At 39.0% G+C, this 12,987-nt stretch overlaps 1 protein-coding gene across 1 annotated transcript; it reads left to right on the forward strand.

Moving 5' to 3' along the window:
- The first annotated feature begins 175 nt into the window (after nucleotides 1–175).
- LOC121431060 (lactadherin-like) lies at nucleotides 176–10,093 on the forward strand. The gene is made up of 6 exons (XM_041628530.1): nucleotides 176–340; nucleotides 2,495–2,808; nucleotides 4,760–4,916; nucleotides 5,633–5,835; nucleotides 7,515–7,667; nucleotides 9,481–10,093. Exons 1-6 carry the CDS (start codon nucleotides 259–261, stop codon nucleotides 9,622–9,624), a joined length of 1,053 nt encoding a protein of 350 aa, XP_041484464.1. The 5' UTR covers nucleotides 176–258; the 3' UTR covers nucleotides 9,625–10,093.
- The last annotated feature ends 2,894 nt before the right edge of the window (nucleotides 10,094–12,987 follow it).

Here is a 12,987-nt window from a genome sequence, read left to right on the forward strand (position 1 = left end):
GATTTCTCTCTTTTGTCAGGAAATTATTACCAATATATCAATTAATTCTTTGATTCCCATTAATCAAATGTTCCTTTTATAAACTGTACTTTAACTTAGAGATAACTTTATATTTCCTACTTAACATGCTAAATGTACTAAATTATTTTTGCATTCAATTTGATCAAACAAGGGTCATTCGTTACGTTGAGTGGTGCGCAGTACGATGCCGTGGACACTCCCTCTGAAGTAACGACTGTGGTTTGTCCTGATGACGTCATGAACATAACTGAATGCTGGACCCATGAGACAAGAGGCGTGGTCAGCAAAAACGAAACTATAGCAGTCGTGTGCTGTCCTGGTGAGTAGTAATTCAAACAAACAATGAACTGGGAAGACGAATTTAAAAAAGAAATTCTAGAAAGACAATCAATGTCGTCTTATACCCCTTTCATAAACCCAATTACTATGAATTAGGCGGCTAATAGCAGCATAATTTGGTCGTAAAATTGGAGGAGGACAAGAGTTATCCGCATTACTCTGATGCTGCTATTATCCACATAATAGCGGCATCGGGATAAGATTTTGAGTTTATGAATGCATTTCCAAATAATGCGTATATTTGCCATGGTGCGGTCACAAGGTCACCCTTTTCCAACACAACCGCATCGAAAGGGGCGTGTCCAGTTGTCATGGCGATTATCCGCCTTTTTCAGGACGGGCCCTCGTAAAAAAAATTGCGGCTTATTTTCGGGGTTTATGAATGCAATTTTTATTGAATTATCCGCATTAAGGCAGCTAATTGAAGGATAGGTTTATGAAAAGGGTGTTATACCCCTTTCATAAACCCAATTACTATGAATTAGGCGGCTAATAGCAGCATAATTTGGTCGTAAAATTGGAGGAGGACAAGAGTTATCCGCATTACTCTGATGCTGCTATTATCCGCATAATAGCGGCATCGGGATAAGATTTTGAGTTTATGAACGCATTTCCAAATAATGCGGATAATTGCCATGGTGCGGTCACAAGGTCACCCTTTTCCAACACAACCGCATCGGAGGGGGCGTGTCCAGTTGTCATGGCGATTATCCGCCTTTTTCAGGACGGGCGCTCGTGAAAAAATTGCGGCTTATTTTCGGAGTTTTTGAATGCAATTTTTATTGAATTATCCGCATTAAGGCGGCTAATTGGAGGATAGGTTTATGAAAAGGGTATTATACCCCTTTCATAAACCCAATTACTATGAATTAGGCGGCTAATAGCAGCATAATTTGGTCGTAAAATTGGAGGAGGACAAGAGTTATCCGCATTACTCTGATGCTGCTATTATCCGCATAATAGCGGCATCGGGATAAGATTTTGAGTTTATGAACGCATTTCCAAATAATGCGGATAATTGCCATGGTGCGGTCACAAGGTCACCCTTTTCCAACACAACCGCATCGGAGGGGGCGTGTCCAGTTGTCATGGCGATTATCCGCCTTTTTCAGGACGGGCGCTCGTAAAAATAATGCGGCTTATTTTCGGAGTTTATGAACGCAATTTTTATTGAATTATCCGCATTACTCTTAGGCGGCTAATTGGAGGATAGTAACCTGCTAGCTCAGACCTTTGGGGTTAAGAAGTAGCGCGTTTGGTGAGTAATGGCTCGTGCGCTATAATCAAATCAGATAATTGGGGAGTTTTCGCTTCAACGATACACAACGGATTAAGGAAAGCAGTAAATTATTGAAAATGTCAGAAAAAGGACAATGACCTCTTGAGAGATCATTGTCGAAAAAATGGTAAATCAAAACATTAGTTTCGTTCTGCACTTTGCATTACAAACGGACTATTTGAATTTTTTCTTTAGCTTCGAAACTTGAAACTTCGAAACTGCTGTTCCAGTTCATCGATTTCCGACAACAAAATGTTTCATATCAGCTGTTCATTGTCATTTGAAGGACATTTTCAATATATTCACCGTGTTTTTTAATCCGTTATGCGTGGCGGAAGGACACAATTCAATATTGTCATCTCACCGATAACGCCTGGTCCCGATGACGTCATTCAGGCGCCATTTTGCAGAATCACATCTCTGATCAAACCAATGGAACGGATCGTACAAAATCATATTGACTAATCACCCTCACACTGAAAGTTATCTTTACTGTCATTGTTATAACTTTACTCATTACACTTATAGTCATTTCGTGTGCCAAGTGGTTTTGTTCACATTGAATAATGAAGTTCCGTCATGATATCTCTATCAATAGACATATTCGAGTCGAGGAGAGCCTTTCATTAACAATGTTGTCAAGACAATATCTTGTATCTGACAACTCTTCTTGAATTAGATTGGCTAAACAGAACGGATACCTGACTTTCGGATAAAACCGCCGGATGAAGCATCCGACATGCTCTTTCATGAATTGTTTCCCTGATAACCTGATATAAAACTCATGATCAAGTTGTTCCACAATAATCATATTCTTGTTATTTGATATCATCTTTCAATTCAAAATCACGGCAGTCAGTCCCTGCAGTCCATCCGGTCAAGCACTGCGCATCCCCGATGATGCATACTCCGAATCGTCTTGCTCCTCTACCCACAACTGCGGCTCTGCTGCCCGTTTAGACGGTCCTTCGGTTTGGAGGCCATCTCTGTCTAACGAATTGCAATGGATACAAGTTCAGGTGGAGTATAGTATCGTGACGGCCATAACCATTCAAGGTGGACACAAAGCCTCTGGTGACTATGAGTGGGTGACATCCTTCACCATTTCTTCTAGTTTGGACGGAGAAACTTGGAATGACTATCTCAACGTATACTCGGGATCAGTTGAGGTGATGTAAAATGATTTTTAAAAATCCCTGCGAGAGTTGTTGATGAGGAATAACGTTGCTATCCAATACCAACAATAGTTGGTTTTGTTTGGATTGTAAACTCTCTGCTCTGGCTCTTATACCCTATACCGATTATAGTGATCTTGTGAAATGTGAGATAACTATATGACAGAGTGACTGCATGATTAGCATTTTTATAGGGCATGGCCCTGAGAAGCACCCAAAAAAACTTCCTTGGGGTGCTGCTTGTATCATTCTCCACAGGCAGCACTTCCAGGTATTCAGGAAGATATGTAAAGAAGGAGAAATGTTAACAAAATACCATCATTTTTTTTGCTTCTTTTTTTCAAATTTCTCGAGACCAATTTGATATCTGTTTTGTAGGGAAAACTGTTTTTTTTTTCAAATTTACATCAGCACCCCACTAAAAAACGTTCCAAGGGGTGCCTTTTCGAGCTACACCGACAAAGAAGGGCTAAAAGTTTGGTTGGGATTAATCGAGTCAACAGGGAGTTTTCGATTCCACAACGCATAACTGATACAAGAACATGCGCAGTAAAGCTCATTGAAACGCCTGTCACCATGGTCACATTACAAACGGCTTTGTGGTCTTTGTCAGAAACTGGTGAACTAGAACAGCAGTTTCGGCCTCAGTTTCGGAGCTGACGAAAAATTTCAAATAATATGCGGTTTGACCAGAGTGCAGGACTATAAACTGCTGTTTGATTCATCGATTTCCGACAAAGGCCTCCCAACAGTCTATTGTCACTTGACGGGCATTTCCAATATATTGTTTTTTTAATCTGTCGTGAAATTGAGAGAGAAAAGTATATTGATTGTGTCAACAATACAACGTAGTAAATTGATTAGAAAACATCCCAGCCCCCTGTCGCATTTCAACGACGTGAGCGCGGGCGCGTCTTGGTCTAGTGGTTCTGACTCTTCCCTTTCAAACAGAGGGTCGTGGGTTTGAATCCTAACAATGGCGTATTTTCCTTCAGCAACAATTTATCCGCACTGTACTGCACTTGACCCAGGTGAGGTTAAAGGGTATCAGGCAGGATTGATTCTTTGCATACATTAAGCGCCGGTGATGGCACCTCGAGCTAAAGCCGGGTAAATAATAGCAACGCTTTGCATCCTCAGGCAAAAAAAAAGCTTTATAAATACAGCTTTTATTGTTATTCTCATTAAAACGGAATATCGTATACATGTATACCGTTTTAATATTACAATGTACGTCGTTGAAATGCGTAAGGGGTTGGAATGCTTTCTGCATATCATTATTCATGTTTCATCAAGAAAACTACTTATAACGGAGATTATTATTATTATTTGTTTTGGCGTCACCTGTGCCTGGGAGGCGAAAAGCGAACTGAATCACTGTGGCCCGCAGGTCTCTCCTCCCGATATAACTGATTGGGGGGGGATACAGATATCGAATTGGTTTTAGACTTTTTATTTAAAAAAAATAGAATAAAAAATGAACGAACCTATTTAAAGAAGATTGGGCAAAAATCTCTTTTAAAAAACGCAGAGATTTTTTTCAAAAAAGTTTTTCTTTATGTGAACTGGCGGTGACATGGGATTAAAAAATGAATATGTTATTTTTAAGAAATTGGAAATGGTTTAATTGTGCGTAAAATATAACACCAGGTACCCTATCTCAGACACATTTTGTCATATTTGTAATATGGCAATATTCTTAGTCGACTTTCGACTGAACACGTTAGTATGTTCCATTCACTTCATTGTTGCTTTTAATAAGAAAGCGTGATCTAAACCCTTTTTTAACTACGGTAACTTTGCTATTAGTGCAATTTCCTTCATTATTATGGAAACTTCATATGTAACTCTTTATAAAAGGGCCCAAGGCTCTTCTTTCAGTCTTTGAAATATCTTCTGGATACATTTCACGATTATTAACTTCTTATTCGAATTATTATTTTAGGTATTTCCGGGAAATTATGACAAAAGTAGCCACGTGACTCACACGTTCATTAGGCCAATCGTTGGTCGATATTTTCGGATTCATCCTAAGACCTTTAACGGATACATCGCTATGGGGATGGTTCTCTACGGATATGGACCCCTATCACCTGTTGTAGGTAGGTGCAGAGTAAAACCTGTTGACACTAAATTCATGGTCTCGTTATTTTGATTTTTAGTGCTTGAAATTCTGACGAAATTATGGGTGCGTTTACGCGCCACTTTTTAAGAGGTGATCTGTTACGATGATAGGCCACCTAGTAATGATGATACTAATAATGCCACAAGGCCAAAGGTGATCTATGGTCAATGAACTCTGACCATGTTTTGAATATCAACAATGAAATCTTCACCAAGGTTGAGTTTTTGAAAGGTCATAACTTTTCCAATTTGCGATTCTAATTTCAAGTTTCGCCATTTATGTGACTTTTTTCTCAGCGCATAGACGATTTTAAAGCAATTTTATTTGTCTGAATAAAAAGAAAACACGTATTGATCATGTTGATTTGAAGAAAATACTTTCGTTGTTTAGGCTTGAGTTACTAAGCATTCGTGTTGCTTATGGGGTGTGGCAAGAAACCTGCGATCACTTGCAAGTCAATTTTTGGTCCCTATATCAATTACATATCCTGCAATTTAATAGTTTCCTATTTGTGATTGATTGCCAAATCTGCTCCTTGAAACAAGAAGTGTAATGTGATTTGCTACAGCTGACGTTGATCTATCAATTAAAAGAAAATGGCAAAAGAATTGATTGCAAATTTTTTCTTACATTATCCTCTTCAATAGTCATGATTATACCTAATTATAGTTGGTTTTGTTTGTTTGCTTAAAGCTTTACTAAACTTGGATGGAAAAGTTGGGTGCAGTCCTCCTGTACTTGGTGAGGGCCTTGGGGTGGAGGACGGTCGGGTACCAGACAGTAGGCTGACTTCATCATCGGTCATCAGGAGAGGTTACCATGTAGCCAGTGAGGGAAGGCTCAATTCGAATAGTGCCTGGGTTCCCAGTGATTCGGACCCCAACAAGTGGGTGAAGGTAATATTCCCAAACATGTCTAGAATTTCAAACTTGCATCAAGAACCTTTACAGATGCGTCCGAAAATTCACCAAGGCAAATGTCAACGATGGGCCTTATCCGTAGGATTAATGGTAGCATGGACCTACAATGGGAGAGAGGACGGATGATTAAAGAGGTCTCTTGCTAGGCCTGATACTAGTTCGCGATTAATTTGAAACACCTTCTACAGGTGGTCGCTGAGATGTCTCTGCCGTGTCCCCGAGTGGATACAAGGTTATAACTTACACAACAAGCTATGTCAGATTTATTTAGACTCTTTGCGGGACTGTCCCCGTTGTATGAGACCTCTTTTAGACATCTCGGCGATTTCCAAGCGAATTGAACTTGAGTGAAAAACATACCCAGTATTGTGTAAAAAAGGAACATGCATGTTCCCTATAGGGGTCAGAGGTATAAGTTTCAATGCAACATTTGGTAATTTAGTTTCATTTTACCCCCAACGCATGCATGTCCTCTTTTTAACCAATAGTAAACAGGTAACAGCGAAAGCCCCCGGGGGGGGGCACTCGACCAAAAAAGTGGTGGGGGTGTGCCGCGGGCGAGACAAAAAACGGGGGCCTCGGAGCGGGCTAATTGTAAAAAGGAGGGTCTTCGGAACTACAAAATGTTTGTGAAAACGGGGGTCCTTGGAACGAGTCGCCTGCATGTGAGTGCGCATAATGCATCCCCGTGGAACGGGCATATACGTGCATACAGCTAGCCCGGCGGCACGAGCGCCGGGTGCGCTAGCACAGAGGCAATGGTCGGACCTCGCTCAACGGCCGCTTTTCACCAAAATTTCGGCTCATTGTAGCAGATCAATGCGAACGGAACGGCGTAACGGAAAATATGCGAAGCTTTGGAGCGGATTTCTTTCTTCGCTTCACGATAAGAAGAAAATGCTATGCCTTGGAGCGGCTTTCTCTGTTCTTTTTCTCAATAAGACAAAAATGCTATGCCTTGGAACGGAAATTTGAGTGTGAAAATGGGGGTCCCCTCCGCGGCACATACCCACTATGCATTATATACTGAGTGCCCCCCCCCCCCCGGGCGAAAGCCACAAGCTGTTGCTGAAATGTTTTGGAGACTTATCTGCAAAACTTAAAAATGAATTGTCGCGGCGAAGTTACCTTTTGTGAGATACCGCCTTTGGGGTTTCAAATGTAGTTTTCGCTTATATGGCCAATGACTTTTCAGGAGTCTTCGAGGAGCAAACAAAGTGGGGTTTTTTTCATCTGAATCTACTGCTCACTTTCCTTCCCAAGGTGTTTATCATACGTCAGAATCTTTATTTAGAATAACAAATTTGTTCTAAAGATGTGTTATAAAAAAATGAAATATAATTCTGTTAAATATAGTTGAAGCTAGGCATATTACTTGAAATTATATTCATTTCATTACCGTGTGCTTTTCCTGGTGTAGCTGGACAACACGTTAAACGGACAGGCATTTTCGGTAATTTCTCTCATCTTCATTTTTCATTTCTTTGTTATATCACACATTTTCCTGGAAAAGTCGTTTAAACTGGCAGATATTCTTCATCTAACGGTTCTTGTGATTATGCATAAGTTTTTCTTTAAATTTGTGAACATTTTATGTCAATGTTGTTACCAGTACCACCATGACCATGGTTAACTTGTGTTGAACTCCTTGATAGGTGGATCTCGGCAACGATACTCTTGTAACAGGTATCATTACACAGGGACGATACATCGGGGTTGGTGAAAAGGTAACCTCTGTATCTGTCTCCTACTCGATGGACAATACCCACTGGACATATGCACTTCAAGAGTTCTGTGGCACTGTAAACGTGAGTACATGCCATAACATTGATAATCGCGTTTGTCATGAAATGGCACATTATTTTTTGGACTTGTTAAAAGGGCACTGAAACCCATGAAATCGGATGAATCATGTAAAAGAGAAAATCCCAAACATGCCAAAGAAATAGAAAACACACAGAATTAGATCAGTGAACACCGGCCCGTGCCCCCCCCCCCCTTGAGAAGCACAATTAATTGTTTTAATGTAAGAATATCGTTAAAACAGAAATGTGCCGCCCCCACCTTGAAATTTACGAAATGTCTTTGATTTTTTTCGTCAAAAACTTCTCTTTTTTGGGGGGGAGGCTTGTCAAAATTTTCCTCGGGAAAATGTGCCCCCCCTCCTTTGAAAATTATGTGCACAACTCAGTGACGTGCAAATGAGAGAGTCTATGATGTCCCTCACTCAGTATAGCTTTTGTTTTCTTATTGTTTGTATTTACATTATTTATTTTTTTTTTAAGATTTGACAACAATTAAGGGCCAATATGACTGAACCATATAGTATTAACATTATGTTAGTTCCACATGTTCAGGGAGGTATTTATCTTTGTTTCACCTGACAATACGGAGAAAATTAGAATATTTCATATTCCATATAATAAAATACACGAAATAGTGAGTGGATGACATCATCATCTCTTCATTTATACCGACCAGGGTGTGCATTGACTGAAATTAAGCGAAATTTTGAAATATCATAATTTGCTTATTTCACATCAAATTTTGATGATTTTTTTTAGTGGTATACATGGTATATGCTCGTTTAGTTTTTATAGTTTTATCAAAAAACAACTCTTCGTTGGGTGGACTTGTCCTTTATTCTTTCTTATTGCCTGTCCATCATTTTTCAACCCTTATTGCTCATAGGTAGGCTCATGATGACAGGTTCCCAATGTCAAATTGATCTTCCTGATCCAATCCATCCGATATATTATGAAATTTACACACAGCGACGAGGGATTTAGCTAGGCGCATAGAAAATATATTGTCATGACAATGTAAACTTAGTGAAAGAAAAGTTTCGTCCCGGACAATGTCATTTTTCGTCAGCACCGAAAATTAGGACGAAACTGCTATCCCGTTCCACTAATTTTCGACAAAGACCTCTCAGATTTTCGTAACCGTTTTCACGGGCATTTTCAATACATTTACTGTGTTCTAATAATAGAATAAAAGCAAATTGTCACGCACTCATCGTAGTTTGTATTTGCGATGCATTGATTTGATTGGTAAGTTATCAAGGACACATACCGCCTTCGCTCGGGAATTCGAATTCAAATCACAGTTTTGGAGCGAGCGCCGGTGTGAAAGGTCCGATGATTCTAAATAATTCTAAAAATTCAAATTTTCTGAAAAATTTGGCGGCCATTTGGGATCTATGCAAATTAGGCGTCTTTCCACCATTGGGATTTTTCTGGACTTTAAGTATGTCATTTTGGGTAGTTCTGTTGTTTGAGGTTGACCCCTCAAATGGCTATTTTCCTGGACTAAAAGACGAATTGCAATCATCCTTACAACGGTGATTCACGTGTGAAAAGGCCCTTAAAGCGATGGCGATCTATGTAGACTTGCCCCTGGAAACATGGTCAAAGTCGAACGAAATCGATCACCATGTCGATCGATCGGGCCAAAATACATCTTGATTGGGCTTGATTGAGTGGATCAGTTGATCGGCAGTGGGAACTGCTAGAAGAAGTTTGGGGTGACAAGAATTTTGTGTTACCGACGTAATTATTTTCATTCTCTAATTTTCATTTTGTTTAATGATTCATCAAATTGTTCCTTTTACTGCCCCAGAGATATCCCGCAAACTACGACCAGGACACATACGTGACAACGGTATTACCCAAGCCAGTGACTGCACGATATGTCAGGATTCATACACCGACATACTACCACCATGCGTCTATGAGGTTCGAAGTACTCGGCATCAACAACTAAACCAAACAGGTTAACTACTGTCCCGGACTACTGTCTATTTCACCTGACGTTTTCTACGATTCTTCGATGTGGATTTTGTATTATGTGTGGTGAAAACAGTGTGGGGGGGGGAGCCACCGATCTCTACAGATCAGCTAGTGGAGAAGTTTGCTTGCATGCAGCTGCTCGGATATCGCGTAAGGTGATCATTCTTAAATTTGATCTTTAAGCTGTTTACTTGGTTTCATGATATTAGTCCGGCGACAATTGCTCCGCTCTAAATTCCACCCACTAATCGAATGACCGACATCAACCCTGGGTCTAACACTGTATACCCTAACCTAAAGCTAACTCTAAGCCTAAAATAAAAACCCTAATTGCAATCCTATCTCTATAACTCTACTTCTTAGACGAAATTAAGCCCACGGGAGCAAATGTCGTGTTACCGCTAAGCAGTGGCGTACCGTGGGTCACGGCATTGGGGGGGGGGGGGCACCAGCAAAAATTTCGAGTCACTTAGGGAGCGCGCGAAGTGCGCTCAGATGCCAGGTATACTGACCTAATAGAGACATTTTAAGGACATGCAGTGCCATTAAACGGATATGTATCTCACTGACTAAATAATGCGAGAGCGAAGCGCGAGCTGAAAATTTTTGATATTCAGACCTAAAAAGGGACATTAATAGATTTTTTTGTAATCATGATAAGTACCTGCCTCGCTAAACAAACAATGCGAGCGCGAAGCGCAAGCTGAAATTTTTGTATATATTGACCCCAAACGGAATATATTTTTGGAATCCGTTAAGAGTATACAAATCTCGGCATATTCATGTGATGCTAGTGCCATGCACCCTTTGCTGATTTTGCTAGAATTGCATCTAAACACATTTAGCACTTTTTGTAGACATGGTAATTATGATTATCATATGCATCTCACTAATCAAATACTGCGAGTGCGAGCTGAAAATTTAGGAAATTCAGACCTGAAGAAGGGCATTCTAATGCTTGTTTGCAGGAATTCATTAAGACCGTATGTAATCCACTAACCAAATGATGCGAGCGCGAAGCGCGAGCTGAAAATTTTTGATATTGAGATCAGAAAAATTTACATTTTAAGGACTGATTTTAGGAATTCATGAAGAGCAGACATCTCACCAATCAACTTATGCAAACGTTAGCACGGACAGGAAATGTCTTATATTAAGACCTTAAATAGGGCAATCACTTTAAATAGTCATGAAAAAGAAGCAAATGTCACTACATGAAATAGTAATAACTCGATCGAAAGTTAGAGGAAATATATTTGGTGTACAGCTAGTATATTGATTTGAAATAGGAAGGTTTTAGTACAACAGGGTTATATATATCGTTAAACAGTCTATGCGAGCACCAGGAAATACAAGACATAGGCCCTGAGCAAATAATGTTTCATAAAATTATGAAAAAAATGCTTCTTATGTAATAAATATGATATAATATAACATTTATAATCAGCACAATTTCTTCTGTCCCACTTTTTTTTGCCAGCCGATGGGGGGGGGGGCACGTGCCGTAATTACGCCACTGCCGTTAAGGTTGGGAGTATCGCCTTAGTCGTAGTATACGACGTTATAGCACCGGAATACGGCCGCACTGTCATGCCAGAATTTAGGGAGTTATTTCACCGTAATCATGGTAATAGGGAGTTTTAACGCCGTAATTTAGGAAAGATATAGAAGAGTGGCGGAATTCAGCCACTGTAGTTTACAATCCTACACCATAACCATGATAACCATAGGAATTAATGATTTGATTTGAAAGAATAATACCGAGCACATCTTAAACGATAGCCGTTCTAGATCACATCAATTCTTGATCAATATTTCACGGTGGAACTAAAATGTATTACTATCTACCAAGGCGTTATTGCGGCATCATTGCCATGATTGCGGTTCAGATGTTCAGAGTGATCAATATCGACATTGGTTGAATTAGTTCGTTGCTGATCAATGTTCATTTATAATGAAAAAAAAAACAAATCTGAAAATATAAATATATTAGTTGATAGAATGCCGTACATGTACATGTACTTCTCTACTTGCGCTTATTCAGCGTTTTCTATTGACTCTGGCGACCACACACCTTACGATTGGTCTGCGACCCTATTTCGGAATAAAATGTAGTAGAATTTGATGCTAACATTGAGACTTGGAATGTCTACTGTAAAATGTTCTAAGTCGAATACAATACCCTTGTTCAAATCTGTGACTATGCTACCATCCTTCTTAGAATAAAGCGAATTTAATATCTAGTCGTAATGACGTCATAGCAGTCTTATTGGCTACGATTTGAAACTAATTTGGCCATTACTCCGAAATAAAGGCTTGCACTCTTTCAAAATGGTTATATTAGTATTCTTTCAATTAATGTACACCATGTAAACCTCAAATGAAATTATATGCTCCATGCGATTTGTTCCAAAATCGGATCGCGAACAGTAAGGTGTGCGGTGGCCTTAAGAATAATGAACTGATATCTTAACTTGTAAATAGGGCCTACCGTGTACTTTAATTAAAATATTCACTTCAACTTTGTTTGTATTTTTTCTTTCTGGTAAACATTCAGTAACATTTGTATTCTTTTGTAAGTAAGCTTTGTTTTGTTATTGGATGTAGTAATTAGAATGAATGTTACTTTAATTCGCACAACGGATAATCAGTATCCCGAGTGCAATTATCATAACTTATAACTGTATTTCAACAGTTCAACAAAGTTTACAACATGATTTCATCTCGAAGAGATTCTCTGTGATGATTAAATCATTTAAATCTGGAATGAGACCTTTGATGAGCCTTTTTGTTCTCAGGGGGATGGGGGATATATTTATGTATAAAAAATCTACGAGAAGAAAACAAAGAGAATGAAATAAGATGAATGGGAGACAGAGCAAGGTTAAGAACAAAAAGTAACAAGGCATATCCCAGTATAAAGAAGTAAATGAATGAATAGATAAACAAATAAATAAATGAATAAATACATATAAATACATAAATAAATAGATAGATAGATAGTTAGATAGATAGATAGATTTTGATTTGATTTGATTTGATAGATAGATAGATAGATAGACAGACAGATAGATAGATAGATAGATAGATAGGTGAGGCTAATTTAGCCCCACCTATAGTACGGGGTTAAGGAAATTTTAGCCTGTGTAAAAAGGGTATTAGATAGATAAATAAATAGATTAAAAAAAATGAATAAATGAATAAACATTCAAGGTAAATAAAGAGGTGAATTGGAGAAGAATAATGAAGTGATGGGTGATTAAATTCCAGAAAGAGAGAGAGAGGGGGGGACAAAGAGGGGGAGGAGTAGTCTGCAGAAACAAACCGTGATTTAAAC

The sequence above is a fragment of the Lytechinus variegatus genome, chromosome 17, assembly GCF_018143015.1.
Source record: "Lytechinus variegatus isolate NC3 chromosome 17, Lvar_3.0, whole genome shotgun sequence".
NCBI classification, from domain to species: Eukaryota; Metazoa; Echinodermata; class Echinoidea; order Temnopleuroida; family Toxopneustidae; genus Lytechinus; species Lytechinus variegatus.

What these genes read in the sequence shown, in the direction of transcription:
- LOC121431060 (XM_041628530.1), top strand. Translation starts at nt 259, where the DNA reads ATGAACATAACTGAATGCTGGACCCATGAGACAAGAGGCGTGGTCAGC. An exon ending in AGCAGTCGTGTGCTGTCCTG is followed by an intron (nt 341 to 2,494) that starts GTGAGTAGTAAT and finishes AAATCACGGCAG; the next exon opens with TCAGTCCCTGCAGTCCATCC. An exon ending in TATACTCGGGATCAGTTGAG is followed by an intron (nt 2,809 to 4,759) that starts GTGATGTAAAAT and finishes TTATTATTTTAG; the next exon opens with GTATTTCCGGGAAATTATGA.